This window comes from Melanerpes formicivorus, unplaced genomic scaffold, assembly GCF_026170545.1.
Source record: "Melanerpes formicivorus ecotype bairdi unplaced genomic scaffold, bMelFor1.0.p_v2 SCAF_40, whole genome shotgun sequence".
NCBI lineage: Eukaryota > Metazoa > Chordata > Aves > Piciformes > Picidae > Melanerpes > Melanerpes formicivorus.
In genome coordinates, this window is record NW_027142392.1 from 1,674,276 (window position 1) to 1,687,768 (window position 13,493).

General features: G+C 41.4%; 1 protein-coding gene across 1 annotated transcript in view; it reads right to left on the reverse strand.

Annotated features, from left to right (window-relative positions):
- Positions 1-13,493, reverse strand: part of LOC137451190 (uncharacterized) — a 54,513-nt gene that overhangs the window by 38,393 nt on the left and 2,627 nt on the right. The window contains 7 exon segments of the mRNA XM_068158495.1: positions 538-626; positions 2,523-2,640; positions 3,984-4,139; positions 4,691-4,753; positions 6,658-6,753; positions 9,768-9,886; positions 11,530-11,727. Of these exon segments, the coding sequence (XP_068014596.1) occupies positions 538-626; positions 2,523-2,640; positions 3,984-4,139; positions 4,691-4,753; positions 6,658-6,753; positions 9,768-9,886; positions 11,530-11,727 (839 nt within the window).

Below are 13,493 nucleotides of genomic sequence, written 5' to 3' on the forward strand. Positions count from 1 at the left end.
TACTATGCTCAAGCTGGACCAGGGGAAGTTTAGGCTTGATGTGAGGAGAAAGTTCTTCACAGAAAGAGTTATTTGCCATTGGAATACGCTGCCCAGGGAGGTGGTGGAGTTACCGTCCCTGGAAGTGTTCGAAAAGGATTGGCCATGGCACTTGAAGCCGTGGTTTAGTTAGTCATGAGGTGTTAGGTGACAGGTTGGACTTGATCCCTGAGGTCTTTTCCAACCTTATTAATTCTATGATTCTATAATTCTATGATTCCCAAAGACAGACTTCAAACAAGGGTGACAATTTTTTTCCAAACTAGTGCTGCAGGCACTAGCTATCAAACTGCAGCCTCTCTGTAAAACTCTAATCTCCTCAGCAGAAGATACAAGGCACATTTGCAAAATCCTTTTTAATTATCATTTATTGTTTTGAAAAAAAAAAATCCTTATAAATATCAAAGCACTGGAGCAACTCCATTGTTTTCAGTATCCAAAGAACATGTAAAACACTTGTTTCTGATATGGAGCCTTATGTTCTCATCTCAGGCAAACTTTATAACCTTCCTGCAATTTGTAAACATTTATTTCATGTTTTGCAGGTGCTGGTATGTCAGTGAAACATATCAGATCCAACACTAAGTCTAAAAAAACAGTGTGAAAACACACAACACACTCCCACCTTCTCCATGCACACTTTCCAATCATCCTCATTCAGGAAGAACCAAGCTGAGGTGCTTTCAACTGCGTTCTCCTCACAGTGTTAGGGAATGAAAAGTGGCTGCAGATTTCCCCCCCCTTTGGTTAGTACTTGTATCTGCTAGAGCTGCCAAATGCCTTCTACTTCTCCCAAGGTCTATTTGTGTTTCTTTCCTTCAGAAAACATTCAGAAGGCATTGAGAAGCCCTGGAGAAATAATGGCTATATTCTGGGCAGGAGAAAACAAAACAAATCCATCTATCTTAAGCAAAGCTAAAATATCTAATTTATTCAGTTATAAGAAGGTATTTAAAGGCAGTCCTGATTGTGATTTCCCTCATGTTTATCAATCTAAGATCCAAATGCTTGTTGAGGTAAAAGGTACTGGCTATAATACCTACAAAACCCCAAATCCATAGAGAGCGCTCATGGAAGATGAATTGGTCAGAAGTACCACAGAAACTGGTGGCAGTTGCTGCCCATGAAACCTCTATCTGCCTCTTTCTGGTACTGCTGGTTTTCACTATGTAGTTCTTGCTGTCTGAGGGTAAATCTAGTCCTATTCTAAGCTACATCCTATGTTAGGTTAATTAAAAATAACAAAAATTCATTTGGCATAATCCAATTATGTTCAGTAACAAAAGCTCCTGAGAGAGAGACAGACTCAGGTCAATTCAAATTTCAACACATTGCTATTGAGAGAGGATCTTTCATTAAGTATTGACTTGATTCTATTTTCTTTGGCTGCTTCTAACTGCTATCTTTGGTCTTGGGATATAACTGGAACTACCCAAATTCAGCTGTGACAGCCAGTACCTGGCAGACAGTGCACACCTGAGTAGTGCTGCATTCCACTGCAAGACATGAGTGTGCACCATGCCTGGTGTGACACAGCTTGGAGCAACAACTCTAGCCCTGCCTCCAGATTTTAAGTGGGAGGAGTCAGATGATACTTGGATAGAGTGTTACAGCACCTTATTGTTCACCAACTACAACAGACTAGATTTTAGGAGCAGTTCCCCCTATTCCCTTCCACCTTGCAGGTTTCAGGTTGCAGGACAGTTTCATCACTATATGTGGTGGGCTTCAGCAATATCTTAATCCACCTGACATGATCCTGCAATATACAAAACCCTTACTATTTGCTTAAAAAAAATCAATAAAAAATACTAATTGATCAGTACCCCTGCTGTGAAGCAGTCAAAACAACAGGATTATAGAAATGTCTGGGTTACTCAAATGCTGTTAGTCATTGCTGCTCTTTGTAGGAAGGTAAGTATGGAATTGCAGAAGTCAGCAATGTGATTGTATTGGCCTTGAAATATTTCTTCCTTTTTGAGAATTGTAGTGTCAGGTCTTACAGAGAAACTAAATGTTATGAGACCAGAATAACAACCCCAGAACATCTTTTACTGTTGGTAATATCAGGGATCTTGTTCAGCAATTCGGTGCCAAATTCTGAACGACTCTTTCACCATATCTGACCCTCAGGATGAGCACTGCCCTCTGTGCATGCAATGCCAACGCCTCAGCCCTCCCAAACCAAGGCGCTCAAACACAGTCCAGCCTGTTAGCATTGATGAACCTGCAACAACTCAGGACATGCTTGTCTATGAGAAATGACTGCATGGTAACCAGGAATTAAACAACACCTATTGGTTAAAACAACTCACAAAAGAAAACCCCCAAAAAAACAAAACCCAAAACAACAACAACAAAAGAAAACCCCAAAACAAACCAAAACACCAAAACAAAACAAACCCCCAAGAAAATCACAAAGTAGATGAACTATTACAATGAATTCAGCCTCTGTTTTCAGAAGGAGACTACTCTGGCTTTACTTTCTCAATTTCTTCTGACTTCTCGTCCCTTCAAAGGCTGGGGAGGCCGGAAGTTTCTCAGCAAGTAGCAGGCGACCTCATCCTCAGCAGTGCTCAGGAGGCTGCGGAATTTGGCTAGCTGCAATCAAAAGAGACATAAGGTTCAGCAGAAAACCCCCATGCTCATCCTAATGAAAAAGCAGGTAAGTAAACATTCCAGATATTTGTCATGTTTTACTTCAGGATGAATGGAAATATGTTTTTCTATGCCGTGTGGGGAATGGCATTTTCAGCATTTCTGTCCTTGCAAATGAAAATGATGAGTGCCATGAAAAATCTCCCCAAATGTGTCAGAATGAAGCTGTGCAGAAGGATTGTTTGTTTCACATATTCACATTGTCTCTTCCATAACCTGACTTTCAATGATTTTAGTTTGACTTTATAGTTTGACAATTCTGAAATGTTTTGTGCAAAACATTTAAGATCCTTTTTATGTGTACCTGTGTAGGTCTTCTTGTTCAAAGAGTATATTCCCAGTTAATCTGGAATAGTAGGTATAGTGCTATAGGAAGCTTCTCTAGTTACTATTTTTTTACATCTACTCAAATCAGGAGAGTTTCCAAATTTTTTCCCTTCTGAAGACACAGAACAGGTTATTCATACCTCAGCCTAAGCTTCTCTGTTTAAGCTGAACTCAGCAGGTTAGAGCTCTAAGTCTAAAGCTTGGTAAACTGAGTCTGATTTCCAGCCTAAGTTTCTACCATTTCCAGTATTTGCACTTTATATAGACCACCATACTTCCTTCTAGGTTAACAAAGGTAGAACTGCACAAACATAATTCCATGATGATACAGCATTACGTTGTATGGCACATTGCACCAAGAGCAAAAAAAATACAAGAATATTCAGGATTACAGCGTGTCCAGAACATTGATTCTGCAGGTGACATACTTGCCAGCATCCAAGATGAAAAGATATTTGTCTTCAGTGGGGAAAACCCTTTGTACCTAAGAGGATCAGCCCACTGGGTGTCACTGTTGCAGCATCAGTTTATACCCTGAAGCTTCATTTAACAAGAGATTCACAGATTCATACAATGGGTTGGGGCATTACAGGTCATCTAGTTCCAAAACCCTTGCCTTGGACAGTGACACCTTCCACTAGACCAGGTTGTTGAAGGCCTCATCCAACCAGGGAGGCATTCCTGACCTCCCTGGGCAACCTGTTCCAAGTGTTTCCCCACCCTCAGTGTGAAGAATTTCTTCCTAATACCTAGTCTACATCTGCCCCTTTCAAGCTTAAATCCATTCTCTCTTGTACTATCACTACAAGACCCTATATGTATAAAGACACTTTATCCTTTGGAAATTTGATAATGTGTGTAATGCCAGGTTCTGCAAAACATGTATTTTTGGGTGGCATTTACAGTTTCAGGTCTCACAGAAGCAACATTTCTATAGCAATGAAAAGTCAAAAAAATACCTGTTCAGAACAAACACTTATGGGCTCTCTCAGAACAATCCAGATGACACTCTCAAGAAGAGGTGGAACAGTGAGAGAGCCAAAGTATGTCCAGTAGTCTAGGGACTTGGGAAGCAGACAGCTAGGATCAAAGTTTGTGAATAGTGCTTTTTTACCCTGTGAAAAAAGAAACAAACAAAAGGTTGGTGTTGGGGAGGGGAAGAAAAGACCCTTGTTATTATAAATTAAATATATTTGCCATTTTATTCCTTAAAATCTATCTAAAAAGAAAGGAAAAAAGGGCAATACTATTTAAAAGCAAGAGGCCAAGATAAATGATGCCAAATGAGGTAGAGTTTGCTCCACTATGGGGTGGGCTGGCAGTACCCTGGATGATCACAGCAGGCAAGCCACTGTCCTTCTGATGATGCCATAAAGTGTGTTCTTCCCCTGCTACTATTCTCATGGCAACACATTTGTCAGAGACTAGGTTCTGGAATTAGCTTTTTCCACTGTTCTCCTGCTGCATAAAAACTATTCATTGTTTGCTTAGTTTTCAACTGTGCCTAATCAGAATGCTCCTAAACTGTCCCAAATCAGAGTTAGATGTAGTTAGCACTGAAACTAGGGACCAGGAAACACAAAGGTACTGGGAATACTGGCCAGTTTACCAATAAAACCCCAAAGCAATCACCAATATTAGCATTATTTGAGAAGCATTCATTCACCTTGATTCTGATGGTGTCCAACTGGTCAGTAATCTTATTCAGCTGAGGGTTGCATTCACCAATCTATTAACACCAGAGGAAAAAAAAGCCAACAGAATGAAAAACAAATGTTTAAGCTCCAGAGAAAAACAGCAAAAATAAATAATCAAAAAGAAAATGCAAAATGAAACTGTTTTATATAATTTTACTTAAGTGACCGTGAGATCTGATGGATTTTGTGATTATGAGACTGTGACTAGCTGCTTGATAGTACCGGTCATAGAGACGATACACCCTGACAATACTTCAGCTCCAAAAGGCTCACAGACTTTACACTGTAGGGGAATAAAAGCAATTCATAGTATCATAGTATCAGTCAGGGTTGGAAGGGACCACAAGGCTCATCTAGTTCCAACCCCCCTGCCATGGGCAGGGACACCCCACACTAGATCAGGCTGGCCAGAGTCTCATCCAGCCTGGTCTTAAACACCGCCAGGGACGGTGCCCCAACCACCTCCCTGGACAACCCATTCCACTCTCATGGTGAAGAACTTCCTCCTCACATCCAGCCTGAATCTCCCCACCTCCAAGCTTCATTCCATTGCCCCTAGTCCTATCACTACCTGATATCCTGAGAAGTCCCTCCCCAGCCTTCCTGTAGGCCCCCTTCAGATACTGGAAGGCCACAATTAGGTCACCTCGGAGCCTTCTCTTCTCCAGACTGAACAGCCCCAACTCCTTTTCATGCAGGATATTAAAAATTGCAGGCTTGCCTCTGAAATGTAAATTGCTTCAAACAGTGAAAAATTGTTCAAATTTTTGTGCTAAGAAATCCAGCAAAACATTCCTTGAACCCTCATAATGTAAACTGGCAAGACAGAATTACTGGAGCAGTTCTGAAGCAGCTGCTCACAACGTCTCCATGACTGTGCCAGCACCCCAGGAAGCTGTGGCAGTTACACAGAAACCAGAGATCTGACCAAAGCCCTGTCCTTCATCATGTGTGAAGTTTCCATCTGCTTCTTTAATGAAGGTGTTGCAAAAGTTTAGTTTCATCTTAAAACAGATGAAAGGTTAAAAGGTATATAACAACTACAAGGAAATTCTCCCATTTCTGTTCATTATTTTTCAGAAAGAACTAGGATTTCAGAATGTGTAAGAACTGTAGCATCACAGAATGGTTTAGGTTGGAAGGGACCTTAAAAGATCATCTAGTGCCAAGCCCTCTGCCATGGGCAGGGACACCTTCCACTAGATCAGGTCATCCAATGCCTCATCCACCTTGAACACCTCCAGGGAGGGAGCATCCACTACCTCCCCGGGCAAGCTGTTCCAGTGTCTCACCACCTCACTGTAATGAATGTCTTCCTAATATCCAGTCTAAATCTACCCTCCTCAAGCTTAAATCCATTCCCTCTCATCCTATCATTACATGCCTTTGTAAACAGTCCCTTCCCAGATTTCTTGCAGGCTCTCTTCAGGTACTGGGAAAGCCACTGTAAGCTCTCCCCAGAGCCTTCTTTTCTCCAGGCTGAACATCCCCAACTCTCACAGCCATTCCCCATAGGGCAGGTGCTCCAGCGCTCTGATCATCTCCATGGTCCTCCTCTGGACCTGCTTCAGCAGTTCCATGTCCCTCAGCACAAATGCATTTGACTAAGTCAGATTCTCCTCCTAAAGAAACCTCACAGTCAAGTACAAGTTATTGGGATCCATCCAGGGGCAGAGATAACCTCCACATCTTATGTTGTATAGGAGTATAGACTAGGCAAACTGAGGAGTCTCACTGTCTTGAAAAATCTCTTAATCTGATATCTTTAATTTTCAACCAAGATCAGCTTCCAAGCAAACAGTATGAAGGAAACTGTATGACTTGATGCCCATAGAAAACAGGTGTCTCCTTTGCAATAATTATAGCAGCCATCACCATTATCTCTTTGGGTTCATAATGCTGATTTATTAGGAGAGCTGAGGCATTCTTTCCTTACCTGTAGAAACACAGCCATGACTGCTAATCCGTCTGACTGACGAGCTGCCTCAACAAAACTGGAATACTTCTCTGAGTTCCAATGGACCACATGAAGCTGAAAAGCAAGAGGCACAGACAGCATCAACTCTCGCTGAACTCAAATAGTCACAAATTAACGCTACACCTTTACTGGTTTTAATGCTTTGCTTTGCTCTTTTCCATTCAGAACCACTCAGTGTTCTAATTGTTTTGAAATTGATCAATACATAGTGCACATGAATAGCAATATACAAGTAGCCACTGCTGGTGGCTGGGACTGCAAAATTTAGCAGCAATCCACACAGTAGAGTGCCTGGCAAACTGCTGTCGGGTTCCCACATTTTAAACAGAGCAGCTAAGACAAGCTATCTTATACTTATGTAACTACAGCTTCCAAATCCATTTTTAGTACAGCTGATTTTAAGAAGTGATTGAAAAACATGAGAAAGTTATTAGTTTCTCCCCTTGCTCCTTAATCAAGTTTTCAGTGGCATTAATTAGCCACGTAAAACCAGCTAGAAAATAGGCAGAGGAATGCACATTAAACTTGCACTGACCCTTTCTGCCTTGTTTCGTTTAAGAGGAACATCAAAATTTCATTTCAGAATGTAATTTTCTATGATTGTCAGTAGTAAGGCACTTCCAAGCAGCTTGATTATCTCACACTTGAGCATTTGCATTTCCAACGTGCATTATTCTGGAGCTGTCCTGTGGTAGTTGCTTAAGTAGCTTAAAGATACTACCTCGCCAGGTGGGGAGAGAAAAAGTCTGTGATGTCTATCCCCATACCAACTCAGTCCTTTCTGCTAAGCCAGGTTTCCTAAATCCTGGCCATGCTCCACAGCAGGAGCTCCTGGTTCCTGGGAAGTTCCAGGACGTCACAGCCTTGAGCATCGGTCCAACTGCCAAACTGGAGAGAGCACAAACACTCACACAGGGCTTAAGACCAAGTACTTCACAAACATTAATTACTGTCACAAATCCTCAGCGGATTAGTAAATTTGGTTACCCATAGTTTTTAGATAAGGAAGGAGAGACTCAGAAGCAGGGCATGGGATTGGCTTTTCTAAAATTGGTGACCTTCTTTTCAGACTTTGAACTTCAGGAGGGCTGAAAAGCAGCTGCTCTGAGTGACTTAAATTGGTATGAACTCTAGGGGGGAGAAAAAAAAAAGGCTTCCTTTTGGAACACAGCACTTCAAAACCTCAAAAGTAAGAGAAATTTAGGACAGCTGGAAGTTGCTTTGAAGATTTTATATGGGAAGCAACGTAGTTGTACGGTCGAAATTAGGATCTGGGAGTGGGAAATTTGTTTTCATTTTTATCTCAACCCATGCTTAGCCTCTGAGTTTCAGTTTTGCATAGCTGTAAAGTGGAGCTCTTAGTGGGTGTTGCAGAATATAATTACTGTTTGTTAAGCACTTGGGCTCTAAAGTGCTGAAACATTAGTTCCAGCAAGAAAGGAATCCCACTGATTTGTTACACACGTATGCTCATGATGAAACACATGCTGGCTTACAGTTTCAGGGATCCTTGAAGGAAAGTTGCTAAGAATATTATAAGTTCAAGCATTCTCAGGTGCATTAATATCCTGGAGCTCACTGTGCCTGCACCACTCACTACTATAAGTCCACAAAAGCTACGTTGAACAACTTTTGAACAATTACATTTTTACATACAGAAGAAGGAAACAGATACTCAGAATTGACTTTTATTGTAGATTTCTTTAAAAGGAAAAAAAAACCCCAAACAACAAAGAACAAAAGAGAAAATTCCCACAACTAAACAAAACCCATTCTCACACTCCCTCTCAGCTTTGCCAACCGCCCCTCCCCCCCCCCCCAACCAACCCCTGCAGAAACCAAAACCCCCAAACAGAGCTGTGAAACACTTTTGGGTACAGCCCCATTCTCAATGGCTTGTGACTTCTCTTTAAGGAATATATTCCGTCTTACCACCGCTCTGTCACTGCAGCTTGTGAGGAGACCTTGATCAGACCATACGTTGCCACAAAGCATGGAGTCATGGATCCCTTCTGCTTCCGGTGGGCTTAAGAGGATGAACCTTGCAGTCTTCTTTACCTGTACACTAATTCTTTCTTCAATTCTGCTGACACTTTTTCTTGACATTTTATGCATCTTCCTTAAGAAGGTGAGCACTGAAACCATCTTCATGTCTCCTTTTGAGGTATTTTCTTTTTGTGTGAACAGTGCTCAGAAGCCTTGATCTTAATTCTGGGTTTCTTATCCCAAAGCCAAAGCGACATCTAGACAGCTTCTTGTGGTGGATTACCCGACCAACAGGTACTGGAAAGGATTTTAGGCTGTCTAGAATTTCAGACATATTTTCTCTTTCCATTTGGTTTCTTAGATGGGAAACATATATATATTTTCTCAGCTAGAAATTTGGGGTTGGTACTTAATGGTTTTAAAGCACCTTTATTAATTCTTTATATTCCATCTCACCTGGTTCCTGTGGAAAACATAAGCCTTTAAACACTGCAAATGTCACTTTTTCCCCATTAGTGTTATAAAAATGATTTTTTTTGTTCCCTGACCACTCTCTCTTATAGCATTTTCAGTCAAATCTGATCACATCACTGTGCATACATTTTTCTTCTTTAGTATTATGTCTTTTATTTGTCCATTACCAAGTATTTTTACACTTTTTACTTCTTTTTAACCCCAGAAAACTCTTCTACCGTCTGAAGTATGTGAGCAGCATGCCTAAGTCTTGCATAATCTTTACACTGCACAGGCCCCAAATCAAACAACTTTGTGTAACTGAAGCTGACTTTGAAAACATTCTCCAAAGAAGAGACAGTGAAATACAGTTTAAAATAACTCTTGAACATTAAATCTTGCTCTTATCAAGATCTTGTCTTCTGTACTCCTTTTTTAATCCTCTCCAAAGCTTTCAAATAGGTTCTCCTTTGAGAAAGGGCCAAACATGTAACACATCAGGAAGATTGCTTGTCTTTCAGTAAAATGAAGGGAGAAGGAAAAGTGGGAACAGGAGGAGCAACATTATTCTCACAATGGAAAACTAGTCACAGGCTTAGAGGCACAGATGATTCCATGTAAAGTCTTACCTCTGCTGCATACTTCATCCCATCCACTGCATGCTCAGAGCCGGCTTCATCATTGGACCCCCAATGGAAGTGAATCTGGCGCAGCCTGTAGGTCCCACTGAGAGGCCCCCCGGTCAGCACTGGAAACCCAAGCAGAGGAAAAGGCTTCACTGCAGGAACAGGAACTGCTACCCACTTCTCTAACCTCACACCAGACTTCAGTCTCCAGACAGTCCTCTACTTCTTCTCAAAAGTTGTCTTGGATAGCTTCCTGTTTCTTTTAAATACTAGAGGAACTCTCACTTGTTCAGGATATGACTTTCAAAATTGCATTTATGTGTAAATGAGTGTGTTATGGACCACTAAAGGGTGTGTTGTTATCACCAGGTTCTTCTTGCTATGGGTTGGATATCTCAGAAGATGGGAAAATGTTTCTGTTTTGCCAGTGGTTTCCTCTTCTGAATATGCTTAAAAGTATCTCTGAGAAATTAAGCTTAAAATACAAACTTTATGAATAAAAGGGAGGACAAAAAATATTGCTCTCTACAACTTCCTGAGGAGAGGAAATGGAGAGGGAGATGCTGAGATCTTATCTACAGGATATGTGGTGATGGTTCCAAGCTATGCCAGGGCAGGTCTAGACTGGACATTAGGAAGCATTTCTTTACCAAGAGAGTGGTCAAAGACCAGGACAGGTTTCCTAGAGAGGGTTCAGTGCCCCAAGCTGGTCAGCCCTGAAGTGGTCAGGCAGTTGAACTACATGACTGTTGTAGGTCCCTTCCAGTTGAAATAGTCTAGTCCAGTCAGCTTAGCACATATGAGTGGGCTTTTCATTGTTTTGGTTTTGCAAGTCCTCATCTTTTGCTGATCAGAGTTGGAACTACCTCACCTCTGCACAAGTGGTGCATTCACATTACAAATCACATTCAGAGAGGTTCATTATTCACTGAAAAACTAACTACTCCCCCTTCACAGCTCCGTATCTCCTCTGAGGGCTTGGGAATTTGCCTGGACTGGTGCATTGGCTAATTACAGAGTTTTTAAGGGGGAAAGATGGGAGCTTTAATCTAATGTTTTTGTAATTAAGAGCACCGGAGAGGACAATAGTAACTTTTTTATCTATTATAGGTTTAGTCCAGAACCTAAGCTTTGTTAGGAACAAAATCCACTAAAAAAAATGGTAAAAGAAGATTTTATTTTTAAGCTGCCTATCTGTGAATACAAGTAGCCTGGCTAATGAAAAGGAACTGGGGATGTTTATCTGTGGGGGAAAGAATAGGTAACCTCCTTAAAACATCAACTCAAAAACATGCTTCTATAGGGATCACTTGGGATATATTTTGCTTGGGTTTTTTATTGGCTCTTTCCTGACACAAGAAGTCCAGGTGTGGATTGTAAAAAGGGAAAAAAACATATAACCAAACCTGCAGCTAAAGTCAGGTAAGAGACTTGAGCGATTCAGTTGGAATGAACCTGTAATGAGACACAAAGGATTCATCTGCAGTGAGAGAGAGCAGCATTTGACAAGTTGTACACCATTCAAACTGGAGTGCTGGCACCATCTAGCTGGTTGAGGTGGATCAAATCATCTTTGTGAACATGGAATCCCAGACTTTCTGAGAAATGCAACCTCAGAACTGTGTCCAAATACGTTCCCACATTGTGTCATGCTGAAAAGCAGGGGAAAAGAAGGAATCTCTCATCTGGTGAGACATGCCCAGGCTATATGTGCTCTATTCAAGAAACAGCTGAAGAAGACACAGTAAAAAGGAAAGGAACAAACCTGATTTGTTGACGGTGTCATCAAACTCGACGCTGGTGGAGTGCCCGTTGTTAAGGATGATTTTAGCAGAAGCTGGATCATAATTGGGATTTAGAGGACGGAGAGAGGGGTCGTACTTGGTTTCCTCCGTTTTGATGTCGATGGGTGACTGACGGTCTCCATTAGCAACCGGAAACACCTCATTCCAGCGGGCAGGCCCTGCAATGCGTTGGAAAAGCCTGAATTGATAGCAGCGCTTTGCTTCATATGAAAGAAAACTCTGCTTGAATTGTTCTTGTTTGTACTTTCTAAATGCAAAAAGGGTGCACCGGAAAAACACAGATCAAAATATCCTGCTACTTTTGCTGTACCATATGCAACAGCAGCTCTTGGACCCCTTTGTCTACCTTGCATAGAGTATCTAACTCTATTTGGTCTTTGAGCAAGGCCACATACAGTAGGTAGTTAATGAGTTAATTGCAGTTAAGATACAACTCAACTATGGACTAGACATATTCAGTAAAGGGTCATTCAAATCAAGCATCCTAGCAAGTACCTAACAGGCACTGTACACCAATAAATTTTTGGCATGCTATTTTTGCCCAATGTCATGTCTCATTATGTCTCCAGGGATTGCCTCTTATCTATCCCAAATACCTGCATTAAGGGTTTTTTTTAATAGCTTAGTCACTGGTTGCAAAAGACTTTCTACTGACTACACTGGACAAGACAGGGAGATGTCAAACAAGACAAAAAGGCTGAGCGGAGGCACAGACTCTCCTGGGGCTTGATGGCATTGCCTGCAAGCTAAACATTGCTGCACAACTGATCACCTCCTCCAGGTGCATCAATCCTGCAAACCAGGTGTCACAACACAAGAGAATCATCCTTTACCTGTAGAATCTACACAGGAACACATACACACACACACATGCATAATGCTGACAAAATCAGCAAACAATAGGAACTCTCAGAACAGCACTGCCTGCACAAGGTTTCCGTCTCTACCACCTCCTGCCAATAAATGGGAGTAGACCTTCCAGACACAGTTGCACCACCATTCACTAGAGTTAGCTAGAAATCAAACACTGAAGTTGTTAATACTACTGATCTTGAGTTAACCTTCCTCTCTCCATGCAAGCTAAGCTGAAAGTCAGCTGAAGTGTTGCCTCTGTAAATCAAGAATGTGGGTGTAAGAAAAATGGCATGTCATTCTCAGATAGTAAGACACACTTAACAGACAAGACATGTAAGGTGTCTGTTCTTACATACTAAACATCAGAGAGTCCTCAGTAAGATTATGTACCATTGGTGAACCGTATTTAAATAATAATGAGGAAAGAGGCTATAGAAGAAAAGTAGGAATAAGTTGCTTGGAAAATATGTTCCATAAGGCAAAGGTAGAAAACAAGGTTTAGGATGGAAATGAGGGCAAGGTAAGGGAAAAGGGAAAAGTCTGCAGATCTAATGGTCTTTCAGTATTATAAAGAGCATAGCACTTGTTTTTCCTCCAGGCTTATCATGGTTAAGAAGCATAATCAGCTAAGAGAGACTGGATGTAGTAAAATCTTACATATGACCATCTGAAACTGATCTTGTAAATTCTGCATCACTGGAAATCCTCATAAATCCCTATACTGAAGGTAACTGACCACAGTCTAAGAACCAGCATGTAGGTTTGGGTCTTTTGGATGACTTAGCACTTAAATAAACACAGTGACCAAAAAAAAAATTAAAATAGGTTACACTGTGATTAATAGCCAAACATCAAAAGTTGTCAGCAGTTTTCTCTCCTCCACTTCAATAGAAATGAATGCAGTTCAGAGTCTCACAGGTGCTGAGACAGCCCAAGCAGTAAATCAGGGAAGGATGTGCCCACAGGCATTGTGGGGAAGCATTCTGCACAGCCACCTGGGCAGAGACTGATTCTCCTCTCAGCAGCTCAAAAAACTGGAAGAGGGAAGGAGTAGCTTGTAAAGACCACC